Genomic DNA, 17,096 nt, shown 5'->3' with positions numbered 1-17,096 from the left:
GCTTTTTGTTTTGGGCTTGCTTGGTTTTTTTGTTGTTTTTGTTATGTTTTGGGGTTTTTTTGTTAAAAAGTCACAACTTTGCAACTTTGGAATAAGGGACACAGGAAAAAAAATTATTTTCTGACACTTTCTTAAAACATTTTCTTTCCAAATTAGTTATAAGCTACATCTGTTTCCTCATTTCCCACAGCACTTGCTTACTTTTTGATGCACCAGTGCTTGGTTTTATTGACCTTATGATCAGAAGCTGAATCTTCTGAGAGGTAGCTGGAATGAGGAAAATGGCTTGACCTTAATGAGCTGGGTGTGGGAAGAAACGAGTTGGTATTTTTTAATGTTATCTGAACAGCAATGTTTTGAATGCAAAAATCACATGAGACGCTTTCTCAGATTTCTCAGCACTTATATCTCCAAGGATATCTTCCTTTTTGCTTTGGGCAGATCCAGCATTTGTGATGATTCTGGAGAAAGGGATGAAAAACTACCCAAAATGATTGGTTTAGTTCGTGAGCCCTCGCTTCAAACAGAAGGAGAGCCACTCAACAGACACACGTTGCCAGGAGTAAGTGCTGACACAGCCTTTCTTGCTGTTTGTAGCTGATAAGCATATCTGCTTAACTTGTGTATCTGTAAGCATAGGATGAATGGAGATTGCAACTTCTAAAGAAGTCTTTGAGAAGTCAAGAATGTTTCTTAAATCTGAAAACGAGCAAAATTCTTTATAAGAGATTACTGTTGGTGTGAGCTTTAGCAATGCTCTGTCACTAATTTGCAGCACAACCTAGCTAGAATGCTGAGGCTTATGCCCTGGTCTGGTTTTTGTTTTTCCTTTAAAAACATTACCTGATTTTTCTTACCCAGTTCCTGAGGATACCGTATTTGTTTTTTATCCAAGTGCTTTTTGATAGTAATGCCTTGTTCACCAATGCTTTCTTGCTTGTGCTGTTTGTCATTTGAAAAGATCTCTTATATTACTATCCTCTACATAGGGTATATTAAAAGATAGTTATGCTTTGTTACCCTTGCCTTGAAAGGTCAGTTAGTCTGCTGTTGTGAATATATGAAACCTTTTTTTATTGAAATCTGTGGAAATGCTTCAGAAGGAAGGGGGAAACCCCCAGACTTGCTATTATAAGGATGAATTTTACCTTAATGCCTTGGGTTAGTACAACTGAACAAGCATGAATGTCTCACTCGTGTTCATTCATGTTGTATGAATTTGTGAATGTGTTTGGCTGGTGGGGGCTATCACACTATTAGTAGTGACATCTGAGATGGGCACAGTGTCTAGCACTGTTACTGGGACTCCCATGTGCAGCTGTAGTCTAAAAAGTTGCAGATATTTTCTCTTTGGGTTATTAGATATCCCAAAGAGCTTGGAAAAGAAAATAAGCCACTAATGCATTTTTTATAAACTTTACTAGGGCTGGGTACCTAATTGCCAGTTTTGCTTTGGAGAATTTGGGGAAGGAAGGAGATTATTTTAATAGTTTTTACTACCCTATAAATCTTCTGACTTTTGTCACTTGCTGAAAGTGATCTGGAAGTTAAGTAGGATTTAAATAGTTCTGCCAAAATCCAAGTTAATGGCTAGAAACTCATATCCAGCAAACAATATTGGTATTTCTCAGATGTTAAAAGCTTAGTTACTTGAGTGATGGGTATTCCTTATGGAAACCCTAACAGTATAAAGCAAGATTTTTGGAGAGTTGTAAGAGAGGCATGAGAGGACTGGGGATGCTGCTGGAATTTGGGCTGTTTGGGATAACTAAAAATCTACACAGGTAGCCTTAGTTTGGACTTGTAAGTCTTATTTGCACAAGAACAAGCCATTTAAAAATAATTGCTGTGCCTGGAAAAAGAAGCCACACCCAGAGATGTCTCTTGTAGGTGCTAAATCTAATTGGGCATCTTGGTAAGGAGGAATGCCTGGGGATTTGGTCTGTAAAAATGCCAGGATTTTCCCTTGAATAAACTGCTTCTGAAAAGTCTTCTAATTATAGTGTAAAAGTGCAATCTTGCTAAATGTGTAACTAAACTGTTTAGTTTACTGTTTCAGGGTAGCTAAAATGCACAGTGTTTTTGTCAGCTGTATGTGTCACTCAGCATTACTCAAGAATGTCCATGCTCTCTCCACAGCCCCAGGATTGCAGCATATTTTGTAGAACCACAAGGGCAATAGGAGGAGGCAGTAGTGCTTAGAATGTATTTATCAGAAGCCATCACAGTGATGACACAAAGCACACTTAACCACCTTCCAAAGACTGGAGGGAAACAGGCTTAAACTCCCCTTTACTGCTCTGATAGACAAAGTAAGTCCCAAAGCTCTCGTAAGAGGAAAATCTGAAAATAGTGGAGGGGTTGGGTCTTGTATTTGGCCCATCTTGAAGGAAATGTTGTTAATGGCTGTCTGTAGTTGATTGAGGAAAGTCTGTGTGGAACCCTGGTCATGGCTCATCTGGCTCTCAGTGTATGTGAATGTGGGAACCAACTTGTTGCCTGTTTTTGTAACCATCATCTTCCCTTCACCCCTTGCAGGGAGGCCTTCCAGTCCCAGAGCTTGCTGTTCACAGGCTAAAAAACCAAAAAAGCCTTGGCACTGAGCTTAGCAATACTGGACTAGCTCGGGAGATAAATGTACAGTAGGGAAGAAATTATTAATCTTTAATTTCAGCTGATAGATCTTAAAATCTTTACTCTTTTTAGTGTGAAAACAACCCAAACAAATGCAAACCAACCCAAACCCCCATGAAATCTGTGTTAAACTATCAGTTATTCCGGGAGCCCCAGCTTGAATCTCTTCTTCCATGACATCATGAAAATTTTTTTTTTTCTAGAAGCTGTTGCTTTTGTCTTCTGACTTGAGCCTGACTTTCCTGCTCTGCTCATGGCATAATGGGCTGCTCTTATGCTGCTGGTGGGAGCTCCATGTATTCAGTAGATCCCTAATTGTTGTCAAAATACTGTGAGAGTTCCTTGGGTTTGTGCTGGATCAGTGTGTCAATTTTTAGGCAGTTCTATCACAACTAGCTCCTTTTTGACTTCCATTTGTATTGGTAGAGTATTTTGACATTTAATATTGGTTCTGTCTAGATCCTGTTGTGGGACTGAGTATAACTTACATGGCAGCTCCTCTCAATAGGACCATTTGTTAACTGATCTGTTTTTCTGATTTAGTCTTCCTTTTTAATTTTTTGATCTTGAAGGAGTATTTTTGTCTGCTTATACTGCAGTCAGATTGATGCCTGTCTCTATTTTCCAGCCACCTACCTCCTCCTAATGGCCCTTGGTTGCACAAAAAAAGTAACAGGTTTTTATTTTGAAAAAAACCCAAGAAGTACAGGAAGTACATGATGACTGTTCAAGCACCAGATGCTCTTGCTTTCTTGAGTCACTGCTGAATAATCTTTAGGGAAGATGCTTTTGCAGATGAATCAGAACAACTCAGTTGAGGAGCCCTGATCATGTTTACTATGGCCCATGCAGTGCTCTTCTGGGGGCTGTACTGCTCTTGATTCCAGGTGTTCCACTGGCAGTGGTGGGGCCTTGAGGAGAGGTTTAGAGTGAAAACTGATGAGAAGCTTTTTGGGTGGCATTTTGAGATATATGAACTTTGTCCATACAGTTTCCTTGGAGATTTACTTCTAAGTATGCAATGGTATATGTGCTTAGCTGACAGTTCTTGTTTAAGGTTAAGAGCTGCATTATTGTTTAAGTGATTGATGTTCTGGGGGATTTCCTTTCTGCTTATATACTGGGGATGGTAAATGATACTCCATTGCTTTGTTTCTGAGAAGCAACATTTTATAGGTAGGATGGCTCTAGACAGTGTTTTAAATTTCTTTTTTCAAAGAGTGATGGAGTCCTACAAAATAAGAACTTTTCAAATATATAATTGGGATAATTTAGTCTTGCTGAAAGAGGAAGGCCCTACCTGTTTCATTGTGCTTCCCCTCTGGGTTGTTGGACCCTTGCTTAAGCCATTAGGAAAAAACTAACCTGATGAATACCAAGCAAATCTGTGTTAGGTTAATGAATTTATAAATGCTAATGTTGAAGCAGGGAAGGGGCCGAAACTGTGCAGAGTGGTGCAAGGGGACAGTCCTGTGTACGGCAGCTCTTTGTACCAACAGTGCATAAACAAGAAACAAGTCTGCTCCTTGTTACTGGGGTTTAGTAAAATATTTAAATAAAGGAAAGAGAGGTTGTCTGGGGTAGAGGAACAAGGGAGAAATTAGTGCTTGTCTGTGTGGTAATTGAGTAGATAGAACTTGTGGCTTTCTTTGTATGGCTGTCTTTTTTAAAGTAACTTTCTCTTTGGGTTGGTTTTTTTGTTTTGTTTTTTTTTTGTTTTTTAATGATCTCTGATTACTGATATTTTTTTTTTCTTGGTTGTTTCAGGTGGAGGAGTCCCCAAGTGAGAAACAAATAAAGAACCCTCTTCTATCTTCAGAAAGAAAACCTGCTAAGCTAGTTAGGAGCAGGTCTTTAGAAAAATCCTTAGACCTTAATGAGAATGAAAATCTTTCAGAGAAGAGCAGTGCCTCAGATAGTGAAGAAGGTAAATCTCTTAACAGCTGGGATCTGTAAAACAACATGACTTTGGTGTTCTGTCTCACTTGTGGAGAAAGTTAGAGAACTTCCTGATCTTATGAAACTTGCTTGCTTATTTGTTTCACAGAATTGCAACAAAAAGGTTTTTTATCTTAGTTTCTGGGGGAAAAAGTTGTTGGGTGTTTAGAATGAAAATAAATTGTGGTTTTTCTCTTTTGGTGTGTAGAGAGTTGCTAACAGCTGAAACTAAAGAAAGTTTCTTCACAGTGGGGTGGTGTTAATTTCAAAGATGTCTCTTTCCATCCTTTGCATTTCTTGGAAACTGAGGGAAAACATTTCAGACTGTTTTTAAGTTCCTGAAAGATTCCCCCAACTCCCCCTTCTTTACACTCCTATGTTCTTAAGGCTTATGGGCTTCATTGTTATTGATGGTGTAAGCTGAGGAACTTACTGAAAGCCCAGGGAAGATAACTCCCAGCTTTCAGGAGAGTATTGTGCATATTCTGAATCTGATCTGAAGATGAAAAACCTTCATGGATATCTTGCAACAGATTACACTCTCTGTGCAAACATAATCTTAATGGATCCTAATGTACCAACCTCATAACTCATTACCCAATATAAGATAGAAGAAACTTGGATACCTGGAGGATAAACTTGTGCTGAGGTCTGTGGGTGCTTGTCCTGTGGTCCCACAGTAGCCCCTGACAAGTTCTCACTTTCTGTGGTGAGCTTTTCACTTACCCTGGGGAAGTTTTCTGTGCCAAAGGGCTGTAGTTGTTGGGGCAGCTCATTGAACTTTGGTGGATGTTCTGTAATATCTGACTCTTTGATTCTGTAAATGCCTTTAAAGCAAAGTGTGCACAACCTGCATTGGTTCCAAGGTTATATGGTGGTGAGCAAATGAAAGACAAAAAGCCCAACAGTAGTACTGTGCTCAGTAGCAGCTGTGTATTTCTTTCATGTGCAAAGAGAACTTACTTCATCACTTGTTGGCAAGGAATAGAACAGTTCAGTTGATTGAGGCCAGTTCTTAAACTCACTGAGAAATTTTATATCTCGTCATTTCAGAGTTGACAACTGAAGTTGTTTGCAGGTGACATTATGTGGGGATCATTGAGGTGTCCAGGAAAGTTTTCAGAGTTGCAGGTTGAATTGGCTGCCTTCAAGTTGTGCTTTTTGCCTGGGGATATACTTTATATTCAATAAACTTTGCTTTTGCTCCCCCACAGTGCTTTTGTGTTGGCTTGAGTTCAGATTCAACTCAATGCATGTCAGACATTACCATTTTTGTGAATATATGTACTTGAACAGGCTGTTGTTTATGCCATGCTCCTACACACATAACAAGCTTGACAAATTAATTTACTCTTCCAAAGGTGTATCTTTTAGAGCAGCAGAAAGTTTTGGTCTTTGGATGTTTTAGATATTTTGCAGCTTTCCTATCTTCCTATTACCACATCTCTCTTCTTTCTCTGGATTTTAGTTTTTATGGCAAAGGTCTCCAGTGTAACTGATTAAAAAGTAGTCCTGTTGTCTTTCCTGCTACTAGTTGCCTAAATCATAGCAGTAAATATTCCCTGTCATGCCTGTATTAGTGATGTTGAATAAACTGGAGATGTCTCTTTAATACAAAGACAACTGACTTCATGCTGCTTTTATTTCTCTTCCCTTCCCCAAGACTAGTCTTTTTTTATTCAGAGCAGGATTTTCTAGACTCACGACATTAATCTTTTCTGTCAGAATCTTTATGCTTAGAATGTCTTTCTTCTGTTTCTCTGTCTGTTTTCTGTTGCAGTTGCCCCACACTCTTACAAGGTGAATTCCTTCACGCAAACGAAACTAGCTTTCCTACATGGCAAAGGTTTACCCATGCGATTAATTTCTCTTGTGTCCTCTGGCTCATACTCAGGCTGCCCATGGAGGTGTCCTGGCAAATAAGGTGAGGGGCAAGCTCAAGACTCTGGTTCTTCACAAGATTAATTCCCTTGTCCTAAGCAGTTCTCACCTTGGGGATGGGGGGGTCTGTATCCCACTGTCCACCACTGGCCTGTTGACCTGCATCTTGGTGTTTTTGTCCAGGTTTATAAATCAGAGGATAAATCCTGAGCCATGACAAACTTTTGGCTAAGCTAAACGTTAATATCTGTGGCCTTAATTCTGAATTTCAGAAAACAGGTTTTAGTTCAAGCATAGAATACATATTTGTAACACAGGGCCACGAGATCTTTTTAATTTCCTCAAATGACTCTTTAGTATATAGGGTAGTTTGTTTCTTTGTTTTCAATGACTGTGTCCAGCAGCATGAAATACTTCAAATAAAGAAGGGGAAGCAGGATATTGGAAAAACAGTCTTTTCTGCTAGAAGGCTTTACTGTATGCAGGGAGATCATACGTTTCTGCTGTCCTTGTGTAACGTGACAGACTTACTGTGTTGTTTCTGTGTGTACTAATAACCACCTTAAATGTGTGATCTGCAGGAGAGCATAACTGCCTGTACTGTGGTGCTGTGATGGGCACAGCAGAGGCTTGACTTTGCTTGCAGATAGTGGTATATAGGGCATATGGTGTTTGAAATACAGGATAGTTGAAATTAGGTTCAGCCCTGTGTTAGTTGTCCCCCTCCCCACCTCAATATGAAATTTTGGGTATATGGTGTATGTAAGGAAGAGTAGCCCTGTTATCTTGTTGGAATTTTAATCAAAATACTGAAAGGATGTATTTTGTTGGAAAAAAAAAATTATTTACTTTGGATTTTGGAGGATATTTGTTTGAGTCACTTGAAGGCAAAAGGTTGTAGGGATTCTTTATCTTGTGAACTGGAAAGGGTTAGCATTGTGACAATACTCACTCAGTAGCTCCCCAAGTTAATTCTGTACTTAATGTTTAAAGTATAGGGGAGGTCTCTGAAAATGGTTAGTACTGCTGATACAATCTTTAAATAGATGGTGTCTGGAACATGTTCACTTCTAGGAATTGGTTTTATTCACTTGATTTCTGGTGTATCTGGTTAAAGGCTCCTACCTACATATCTTTCATGCAGCGTGTAATTTTTTCCCCATCCCCAGCGGTATAGAAATGTTCAGTGGTGCCAAGATTTGCGTACATACTTTTTTAAAATCTGATCCTCCCCCAACTCAGTGGAGTGGAAAAATAAACCTTCTTATTAATTTGTTTGATAGTCTCTGCTTGTATCAGTTCAGCTTTCTTAATTTGGTTGTGGTGTGTTTTAACTTCTTGCTGTTGGTTGTGGATGAGAATTTTAATAACAATGTTTTTCTTACTGCTTCCCCCCCCGCCCTTTTCTGTCTCTTTTTTTGCGCTGCAGATGTCTTTAAACCTCTGCCATCACTGCTGCATAATGGTATTATATTCAAACATTATTTCACAGCTTGCTTTGCAGTGATGAAATGACCTTATGAAGTGCAAGGCAATAGTGGGGGAGGGAATAGACCTGCTGTCATTAGGCTGAACCAGGACACTCTGGGTAATATGTTTACTTCTGTGTTTTTGGGTCCCTCAGGGTCCTTACCTAAAATCAGAATGATCTCATGTTCTTTTAGCAGACAGCTCCAATTCAGCTATAAATGTATTCAGGCTAAGAGAGTTAGTGTGATAATAGTATGCTGCTGAGGGGTTAGAACAGCACTGAAAGTGAAGGAGTTAGACTGATATCTCTGTATTTGCACATAACATTCTGTTAATAAAGAGCATTCCAAGCCAATCTTAGGTAAAATGCTTCATGTTGCCCTACTGTTGTGAAAAATAAAGGCAGATAGAAGTTTAGCTGTGTGAGTAAAAACAAACACAACAGTAGACAAACATGCATCTTCATTTGTAGAGAGATAAGTGGTTAAAGCTGCCTGTTCTGTTCAAACTGCAAGTGTACAAAAGTGTACCCTAACTCATTGCTGTGTTACTTTTTGTGCTCGCTGCTTCATTTAGGATTTCTATGGATATGTTTTGAGAACTTGGAAGGTACTTGCTTCCACAGATGTGGAACTCGCAACACAGTTTATGCATACATGCACCTTCCAGACTCATTGTCCAAAAGGTTTCCGGTTTTTCTGGAGAACAGCTGTTTGAATCCTAGCATCTAAAGTAGCTGATGGGCCTGATATATAAACCTAGTTTTAGCTTGAATTTCCTAAAAGTTACTGCTTTATGTGCTAATAGCATTAAAAAAACCCAAAACTTTGTTTCTTTCAAGAGCTAAGAAGGATTGTAAGTAAAAACGTATTTTTCAATAGATTCTCATGCACTTGGCACTTTATTGACTGTTCCTTATTAGAGACATGACTGTATAGAGATAGTGTAGGTAAATTAACTTACAGGAAGTTTTGTATAGACCTGTGGGTGCTCTTTCTTCAGACTCACTAGAAAGAGGACAGACTCAGAGTAATACAGCTTGGTGGCAAGATCTGCACCTTAAGGTAAAAATGCATGGGGTTCATGCATATCATAAGTTGCCCTGGCTTACCAAATTACCTTGCATCAGCAGAAAAATAGTGGCTGTCCTCAGGCATTTCAGGTGAACACGAAGTTGTGTTGTCTAGCTCAGGCTCACTGGGGCAGAGGTAGCTTGTGTTATCTTGTATTTGCTAAGACGTATACAAATAGCTGACAAAGCTGATCTGATGCTTATCTGGTGGCTTGATCATGTGTCTGGCTCTTTATTTTTTTTTTTTTTAAGTGGTAGTAGGTTCCTTGGGCATGTCAACATCCAGCTGAGTGACACTCAACCACAGTAACTAGGTTTGAATTGCCTGCTCTCTGATTCTATGCCAGCTGATGCACAGTAGGCAGAGGGGATGTCAGCAGCAGTATCTGAAACTTCCTGTCTCTTAGCAAAAGAGAGGATGTGGGAAGTGCACTCTGAAAGGAGAGATCTGTAGTGTTGAGGTCTTGTTAAGTGAGGTCAAACTTACAGTTCACTTGGCCTGCCTTTTGTTAGAGTTAGGTTCAGCTGGGAGTGGAAATACAGTGAGCATAAGCTGAAAGCTCAGGCTGATTTCTGGCTTCCTGCAGAATGTTTCAGCACAGCAGAATCTGTATTCTACATGTGATGACTGTGTATTGACTGGTTAAATAGACCTCTTGAATTGTGTATTTGCTTTCTGTCCCATCTCGTAATTGTGTGGAATTACAATTGCATAAGCAGAACATAGCACAGGAAGGAAGTCAATCTCTTGTGCAAGCACAAAAATATAGCACTCACGCTTCACTTTTGGGGTCCTACATTGAAGCCTGATGAGATCAAGGAGAGCTTTTTTGGAGGCAGATGTTCTAACAGGCTTCAAGCAGGCTAGGAGCAGCATTAGAGGAAGTCTGCTCAGTCAGAACTGGGTTTTGTTGGGGACTGCTGTGGTTGTTTAGCTGCTGCATTTGCCTTCATTGATACTGACTGCTACCAAGCAGCAATGTTTTAAGTGCTGTAACCTTAGCTTGTGGGCAGCTTGTGAACTACACTGGGATATTCAGGCTGCCTTTGCATTAGTGGCTGGCACTGACCTTTCCTAGCCCCGAGCATTCGTTTATATCAGTTGCAAGGTTGGCCATCCTGAAGATTCGCTTTTGGGCTTCTTGTTTCATTTTAGTGATGTGTGGGAGTGGGGGAGGGGCTTGTTTGTCTTGTTGGTAATTACAGTTTAGGATTGGCTTGTTTCTAAAGCATAAGCAGATTGAGTCAGGGTTGGCATAGGAAACTGCTTGCCCTCCAGGATTATAATTCTATCCCTTATCTCTTGCAAGCGTGGCTGAGACAACCACAAAGCTGAGTCATGCCAGCAACCACCAGGACTCAGAAATAGCAAAGATCAGTGCTGCAGCCACAGAATGCCACTGGGGTGCTCGGTGGCTTTGAAATAGGTGGTGGCATTTGAGCCTCTTAGTGCATTTTTGGGGACTGCAAAATGGAGCAGGGTATCTCTTGTGTTCCTGTTCAATACGTATGGAGGGAAAAACAGTTTGAAGAACTGCTTGGGAGTCTACCTGGTCCCTTAGACTGTGGACACTACCAGTATTATAAATGTTAAAAGCAGAATTCTGAAACTAGCCACAATTAAGAAGAAAACTGTTATGGTTTTACTGTCCTTGCTTCTCTTTTGTACAATAGAGACACATGTTAATGAAAATTATGCTAACTTTGTCTTTCCCCAATATTTCTTGTAGAATTAGTAAAATACTGAAGGCAAAACTAAAGGGATGGGACCTTTTGTTGTTAATTTATCAATTTGCACAGGGAAATGGTGGTAGTTGTGTATACTTGAAAATCAGCTCTGGACTTGTTCCTGAAGGCAACCTACCTACCAAATCATTTGCTGCTATCATTACTCGGTTTCTGAGAGCGAGAAACAAAGGCTGATGCAAGCTTGGGAAGGATTTAAGACGTAATAAAGCTTAGAATGCTAGAAAGGTTCTTCATAATACTGTTCTTAACCTGATCTCTCTGTCTCTCTTAGCAGTGAAGGAGACTGTCTCTGACAATGATATCTATGGGAGGCTTTTTATAAACAGAGTTTTCCACATCACTGCAGACAAGATGTTTGAAATCCTTTTCACCAATTCTCACTTCATGCAGAGGTTTCTTAATTCCAGGAGTATAGTAGGTAATAAACTCTTCTTTCTGTGTATGTTATAAGCTACCCTGAAAATTTTTACCTCTGAGAATTGCTAAATAGGGCTAAGTTGAATTTTAAGTTTCTCCTTTGCTTTAAAAGAATTTTTAAGCTTTAAAGTTTCACTACGAGAAAAGATATTTAAAGCTAGACTGTTGTTTCCCTAGATATGTACATTTTGGAGTAAAAGCCTCATTTCAGTGCACCACCTTAATGCCTGAATTTTGAGTAGGTTATTAAGTTGATGCATTCTGTGGGGTATTTCTGATTACATTGTGTCCCAGAAATAGTGAAAATTGTATGGCTGGCACACAGGCAAAAATCATTGCATCCTCCTAAACGATACTCACAGGCTTTAATTTTCTGGATGAGTAAATTTTATTCACTGAGACAGTAAGAACAGAAAATTAAGTTAAAAAGGGTAATATTTATTCAGTGTCAGCTTGGAAGGCAAAGTGGCAAAAGCTTTTGATAATGCTAAGTGAATCCATTCAACTTCAAGCAAATGGGAAATGACATATTTTCATTTAATTGCTTATTCTTTTCTCCACCCTCAAATCTCTTTCAGTAGGTTCAGGTTCAGCTATTCAGAGCTTCACCTTTGTTCATTAGCACACTACAGTTTTCCCTTTCCTGGAAAAACCTCACAACTATTTGGAATCAGTTTTCTGTCTCTCCCCCTATTGCTGTTCTCAAACTCTTAAGACACAATAGGGCAGAGATAATGCCCTTCAGGTAATTTTTATGTGAGATTTTGCATCACTTCTCATCTAGATGCTGTATCAACCCCTTGGAATAGAGACTCCAATGGCAATCAGTTGAGGACTTTGACGTACACTGTCACAATTAACAATCCACTCTGTGGGAAGTTCACAACTGCAACTGAAAAGCAGGTACTGTGTGCATGTGTGTGTCTGTCTGGTGCCCTTTAAGGCAAGGGAGAGGTCAGCTCTGTGGTCTGTCAGAGTTCTGACTGGGATTAAAGTTCAGTGAACTGAATGTGACTCTGCAGTTTAAACAGAGCACCTCTAAGGGTGGCTTGCTGTCTCTCTCACTATTACTGAGCCAATGCTTATTAAATGAGAGAGGTTTTCTACCTTTACAGATGGCTGTAAACTCCATAAAACTTGCAGGGAAAAGTATTATTATCTCTTAGGAATTGGGGGGTGAAAAGGTGCAATTAAAGGCTTTCAGTATCCACTTCTGGGCTCCCCAATATGAGATGTGAAGAGCCTGACAAAGGGCCACTAAGATGATGAAGGGACTGGAGCATCTCATCTGAGAAATGGCTGATAGCTGGGAATGTTTAGCCCTGGAAAAGAGAAGGCTCAGGGGCATCTTAAAATTTATAGAAATATCTGAAGGGAGGGTGCAAAAAATTGAGTCAGGCCTTCACCATCAAAGGCCGCACATTTCAGTGGTGCCCAGCAATGGGACCAGAGGTGATGGGCACAAACTGAAACACAGATAATTCCTTCTGAACATCAGGAAACACTTTTTCACTGTGAGGGTGACTGAGCAGCAGAGCAGGTTGTCCATAGAGATTGTGGCATCTCCTTCCTTGGAGATATTGGAAAGCCCCCTGGGCATGGGCAGATAGTCCTGCCTTAGTTCTTGGAAAAGACGAGCACCAGAGGTGCCTTCCAATCTCAACCCTTTTTGTTATTCTGCTTTGGGAAAGGTCTCAAAGAAGAGCTGTGGTCATGAGGCAGTGGCCAGCCTTGCATCTGGTACTTGAAGTGGCAGTGGGGAAGTACTGCTGCTGCCAGTGTTGGCTCTAGCAGGAGGCATCTTCTCTTTTCCCACCCCACCTATGGTTAACATTCTTACCTGGTTTCTATAGTGATTCTTCAGGCTTTCTCTCTCCTTGAGTTCACTTGGAGTTGGTTAATCCAGCCTAAGGAACTCAGGCTGAAAGGGGGTGGAGGGAATTTATGTACCATGAATATACCTTCTTATTTTTATTTTCTTTTATGATAGATCCTGCATAAGCAGAGTCAGAAAGGTCAGTCTTACCAGGTGGATGCTGAGGTCCTGACACATGACGTCCCTTACCATGATTATTTCTACACTGTGAACAGATACTGTATCAGTCGCACATCCAGTCACAAGTGCCGGTTACGGTGAGCCTGGGTGGTCCACGGGAGGAGGGCAGAAGCCGAGGCAGGGATGTTCTGATGATTAGTAAAAGATCTGCCAGCAGCATAGGAAACGTTGGGTTCTCTTCTGGAAAATAAGCTTGGTCACATGTATGCTGTGCTTGGATCTCATTAATGCAGTGAGAAACTGACTGAGATGGTGACTCTGAGGTACAGAACTCATCTCCAATACCAATTTGGGTCCTGACCAGCCTCGTGTTTTCAAGTGCAGCTGTGTGAGTGGGATAAATTGGAAAAAATTGAGATGTTTTATTACAAGGTTTCCCAGACATCCTTGCTAAAGGCCTGCAGAGGAGAATGGTTTCACAGGAATGTGCGGGGGAGATAGAATGTACTTAATTTTGCAAGGAGGTGCTCAAGTGAACTCTGCCTAGATATGGAAGTTCCTCTCCCATTTGTTGAAAACATTGGAAGTGGTGCTATCTTTAGTGAGAGTTTTTATCTCAAACTTAATCAGTACTCAGGAAAGGTTAGCAAGCCTGGATTCTATTCTGGTTTATCTCAGGCTATAAAACTACTGCAAACTCTACTGGGAGGAGAAGGGAAGAAAGGTCCTTGAAAGACTGCTTTGGATTTTTTTGGAGTGAATCACTGTTATTCTTTGAGACCTAGACTTGTTTATTCTGAGATGCACGACAACCCTAGGGTAAAGAGTAAAAACCTAGGTATTAACATCATGTATAGAACAGAAGGTACATGGTGATGTCACAGCTGGCCTTACTAAACTGTGCTTAAAGTGGCTTAGAAACTCCATTTGAAAGGAGTTACTGTGTTAGACTGGAAACACAGTGGGCTTACATTGATTTGGAAGATTACTTAAAAAGTTGAAGAAAGTGTATTCTAGGATAGTCAGTGTTCTTGACGGAAATCACAGGCTATGCTTTTGTCCTTTATAAAGGACAAAATCCTTTATAATATCCTTATATCCTTAAAATCCTTTATAATAATCCTTTGGGATTCACTCAGCTGTTAGAAGCATTCCTCTGAAGGATTCTAGTCAATTCATTTTTATTCTGGAAGCGTTATTGATTAGCTTGACCTGAGGAATGCAAGGTAGGACTGTCATTTTCCCCTCTGTCATGCTCACAGAAAGACAGATTTTAATTTCTCAGGGTAGGGTGTGAGCACTTGATGTATGAGTGGTGATAAAGAATTTCACCTTCTGCACCTTGTAGTGCCCATGTAATATATCATGTGTACATATACAAAGTAAAAATCAGGGTTTTATTATCTGGAAGCCTGAATCCTATTTTAAATGCGTGTTAAAATGAGAATGCATCAGAGGGTAGAAATCGTCTTCTAGTCTGAGTCTGAAGGAAACATTTCAAAATGTTTCCCATAATTTGGACATTCAGATTTTGAGGCTTTAGCTGGAGATGTTGTCTTTGCTACTGTCTCTTGCCTTTCTTCAGTGAAAGTGTGCCCAGCTGGAGAGCAATGGCAGTTCCAGTTGGTATTTCAGATTTTAGACATAAGCTGGAGGCCTGCTTCTGATAAGAGATTTCTGCTATCACGGTGCCGCCTAGAAGAGCACTCTTTCATTATTGCATTCTGTTTGCTAGGGTTTCTGCAGAAGTGAAGTACAAAAAACAGCCTTGGGGTCTTGTCAAGTCTGTAATCGAGAAGAATACTTGGGGAGGAATACAGGAAAACTTCAAACAACTTGGTGAGACATTTTCTTCTTTGTGCTGGAGTAAGGAGGCTACTTTTGCTATGTATGTTTTTGTGGCTGTCAAACCTGGCTCCTTGAAGAAAGGCTTGGAAAAAAGGCAATGCCTAAGCAGTCTTGAAAGACAGAACTTCCTGTCATCAATGTATCTGCCAGTTGCAGGGTATGGAAGAAGCCTTTTGGCTAACAAGGGGCTTTTGTATACCTGGTTGTAATTGCTTTCAGAAGGAAACACGAGGAGCAGCAGGAAAGCATGTATTATGCATGTGCTTATCTCTAAGAATTTCCTTGATTGTGCATTTGAGAAGAGAAGCAGTGGCACTTGGCAGGCTCCATGAGTGTCTGTTCACAGCCTGGCCCAGCCACGGCTGCAGGCTCTCAGTCTGACACAATTCCTAGTCTCAGTCTAACAGTGTCTTGCAGTGCTCTTCCAACTGCTGTCTGGCATAGCATTGAACAATCCTGCCTGGGCTGAGTGTGCACCACCTCTGCAGAGTGTTCCAAGTGCCTCTAGCAAATAGAACTGGGGTGGAGGTCAGGGTGTACTTTGCCAATTAGCTGCTTTAAGTTCATGTACTGGAAGGTGTGCTTGTTCCTCTTGCTGCCATCCTGCATATCTCACAATTTGTCTTCAGTGTTAAGCTGTTCAGCTTTCCAGATTTCTTCAGTAACCTTATTCTTTCCACTGCAGAATCAGATCTCCTAATGGAGGAATATGCAATTAATCAGTCCATAGAAGACTCTGGGAAATTACTTGCTCTGAGACGGAGGCGACGCACTTTACACCGGGGTTTGGCAGAATCACTTCCCAAACGTTCTTCCCAACATTCCTCTGGTGACATGGGAGTAGAGTCCCAGGGCAGCTTAATAGGTAGGAATTTTTCATACCAAGTGCTTTCCAAAAGGTGTGTTCAAGAAAGCATAACTCTTAAAATAGTGCAAGAGTAGCACTTGTGTATATATTACTGTTGTCTTGATGTAATTGGTGTGACAGCAAATGCTTTAATAAGTTCAGGCTTCTTCAAGCTTGCATCAAGTAGATTTGGAGTATGCATGGTTACTTCCTATCATGAGTATCTCATGAAATCAAGCCTAATATCACCTTCAGTTTTAAGACAAAAATCAATCAAAATCTAAAATGCTGTTCTGTATCTGCAAAGGATTGAAAATGAGTTTGGATCAGGAAAAAAAAATTAACCTGATTCTTGTAACATTTCTGAAAAATTGCTTTTTTTCTTCAAATAACTGCACACACAGGTCACAAGTTGATTAAACTTTGCCACTTGCCTCTTGGCCCTGTCATCTCAGTTTTGGTTATTTATTTTTAATGTTAAGAAGTCTGTTTCCCATATGCTTCTGTAATTTCTGGGTCACTTAAGCATTTCTTGCAGTTCCCCTGCCCTTAGGCACGACAGACTTGGGCGCTGGGGAGTGGTGGATTCCATGACAAAAATTGAATTGTAAACAATGAAGTAGGAGCAAGTGCACTTCCCTTAAGGGGGAGACAACACTGAGTACACCTTTGAGAGAATATTTGGATCAGCAGTGTGTGTGAAGGACTCTTTACCTATCTGAAATTGCTTCCTAATTACTTAATTTTGCTACTGCTGCTCCACCTTTTCAGATGAGCGTGTCTCTCAGGGTACACTACAACTTTTATGTATGTCCTTTGTCCAGGGCAGGATGTGCAAAACTGGAATTATTTTTGAAGATCAGCCTGCCCACGGTGATAGGTGCTCAGTTTGGAGAGAACATGCACACTGTCCCTCAGTAGTGTCTGATCCCTGTTGCCTGATGAATAGCAGATGGCCTCTGGAAAGGCTGTTTCCAGGACAATAGATAAACCAAGCCAGTAAGGATGGGACCAGTTACAGGAAAATGTGACTGACATTGGTTGTCAGAAAGATGAATGTGAGCAGGAGAACAAGCAGCAGAGAGCCACTTTGCAGCCTGTCTCTGCTGTGTGTGACTAGCAGCACATGTGCTGGATGCACGTTAGGAATGGATGGACTGCAACCCTCTCAGGCTATTCAGCTTTACTGTGACCATGCCCCAGCATTCTGTTCTCCCCAGCACAGTGGGATAGGGGGAATTCTG

At 40.6% G+C, this 17,096-nt stretch overlaps 1 protein-coding gene across 7 annotated transcripts in view; it reads left to right on the top strand.

The window, feature by feature from the left end:
- The window catches only part of GRAMD1C (GRAM domain containing 1C), a 52,250-nt gene that overhangs the window by 31,289 nt on the left and 3,865 nt on the right, over window positions 1-17,096 (top strand). For 6 of the 7 annotated variants that reach the window (XM_010395996.4, XM_039559089.1, XM_019283908.3 and 3 more), the window contains 7 exons: window positions 442-562; window positions 4,402-4,561; window positions 11,016-11,162; window positions 11,946-12,064; window positions 13,152-13,294; window positions 14,893-14,996; window positions 15,691-15,870. In XM_010395996.4, the coding sequence (XP_010394298.2) occupies window positions 442-562; window positions 4,402-4,561; window positions 11,016-11,162; window positions 11,946-12,064; window positions 13,152-13,294; window positions 14,893-14,996; window positions 15,691-15,870 (974 nt within the window). The remainder of the gene's footprint in view (window positions 1-441; window positions 563-4,401; window positions 4,562-11,015; window positions 11,163-11,945; window positions 12,065-13,151; window positions 13,295-14,892; window positions 14,997-15,690; window positions 15,871-17,096) is intronic. The other variant, XM_039559072.1, reaches the window with a different exon arrangement.

This window comes from Corvus cornix, chromosome 1 (genome assembly GCF_000738735.6).
Source record: "Corvus cornix cornix isolate S_Up_H32 chromosome 1, ASM73873v5, whole genome shotgun sequence".
NCBI lineage: Eukaryota > Metazoa > Chordata > Aves > Passeriformes > Corvidae > Corvus > Corvus cornix.
The sequence above is the reverse complement of the archived record's forward strand: the minus strand, read 5'-3'. Positions and strand labels throughout refer to the sequence as shown.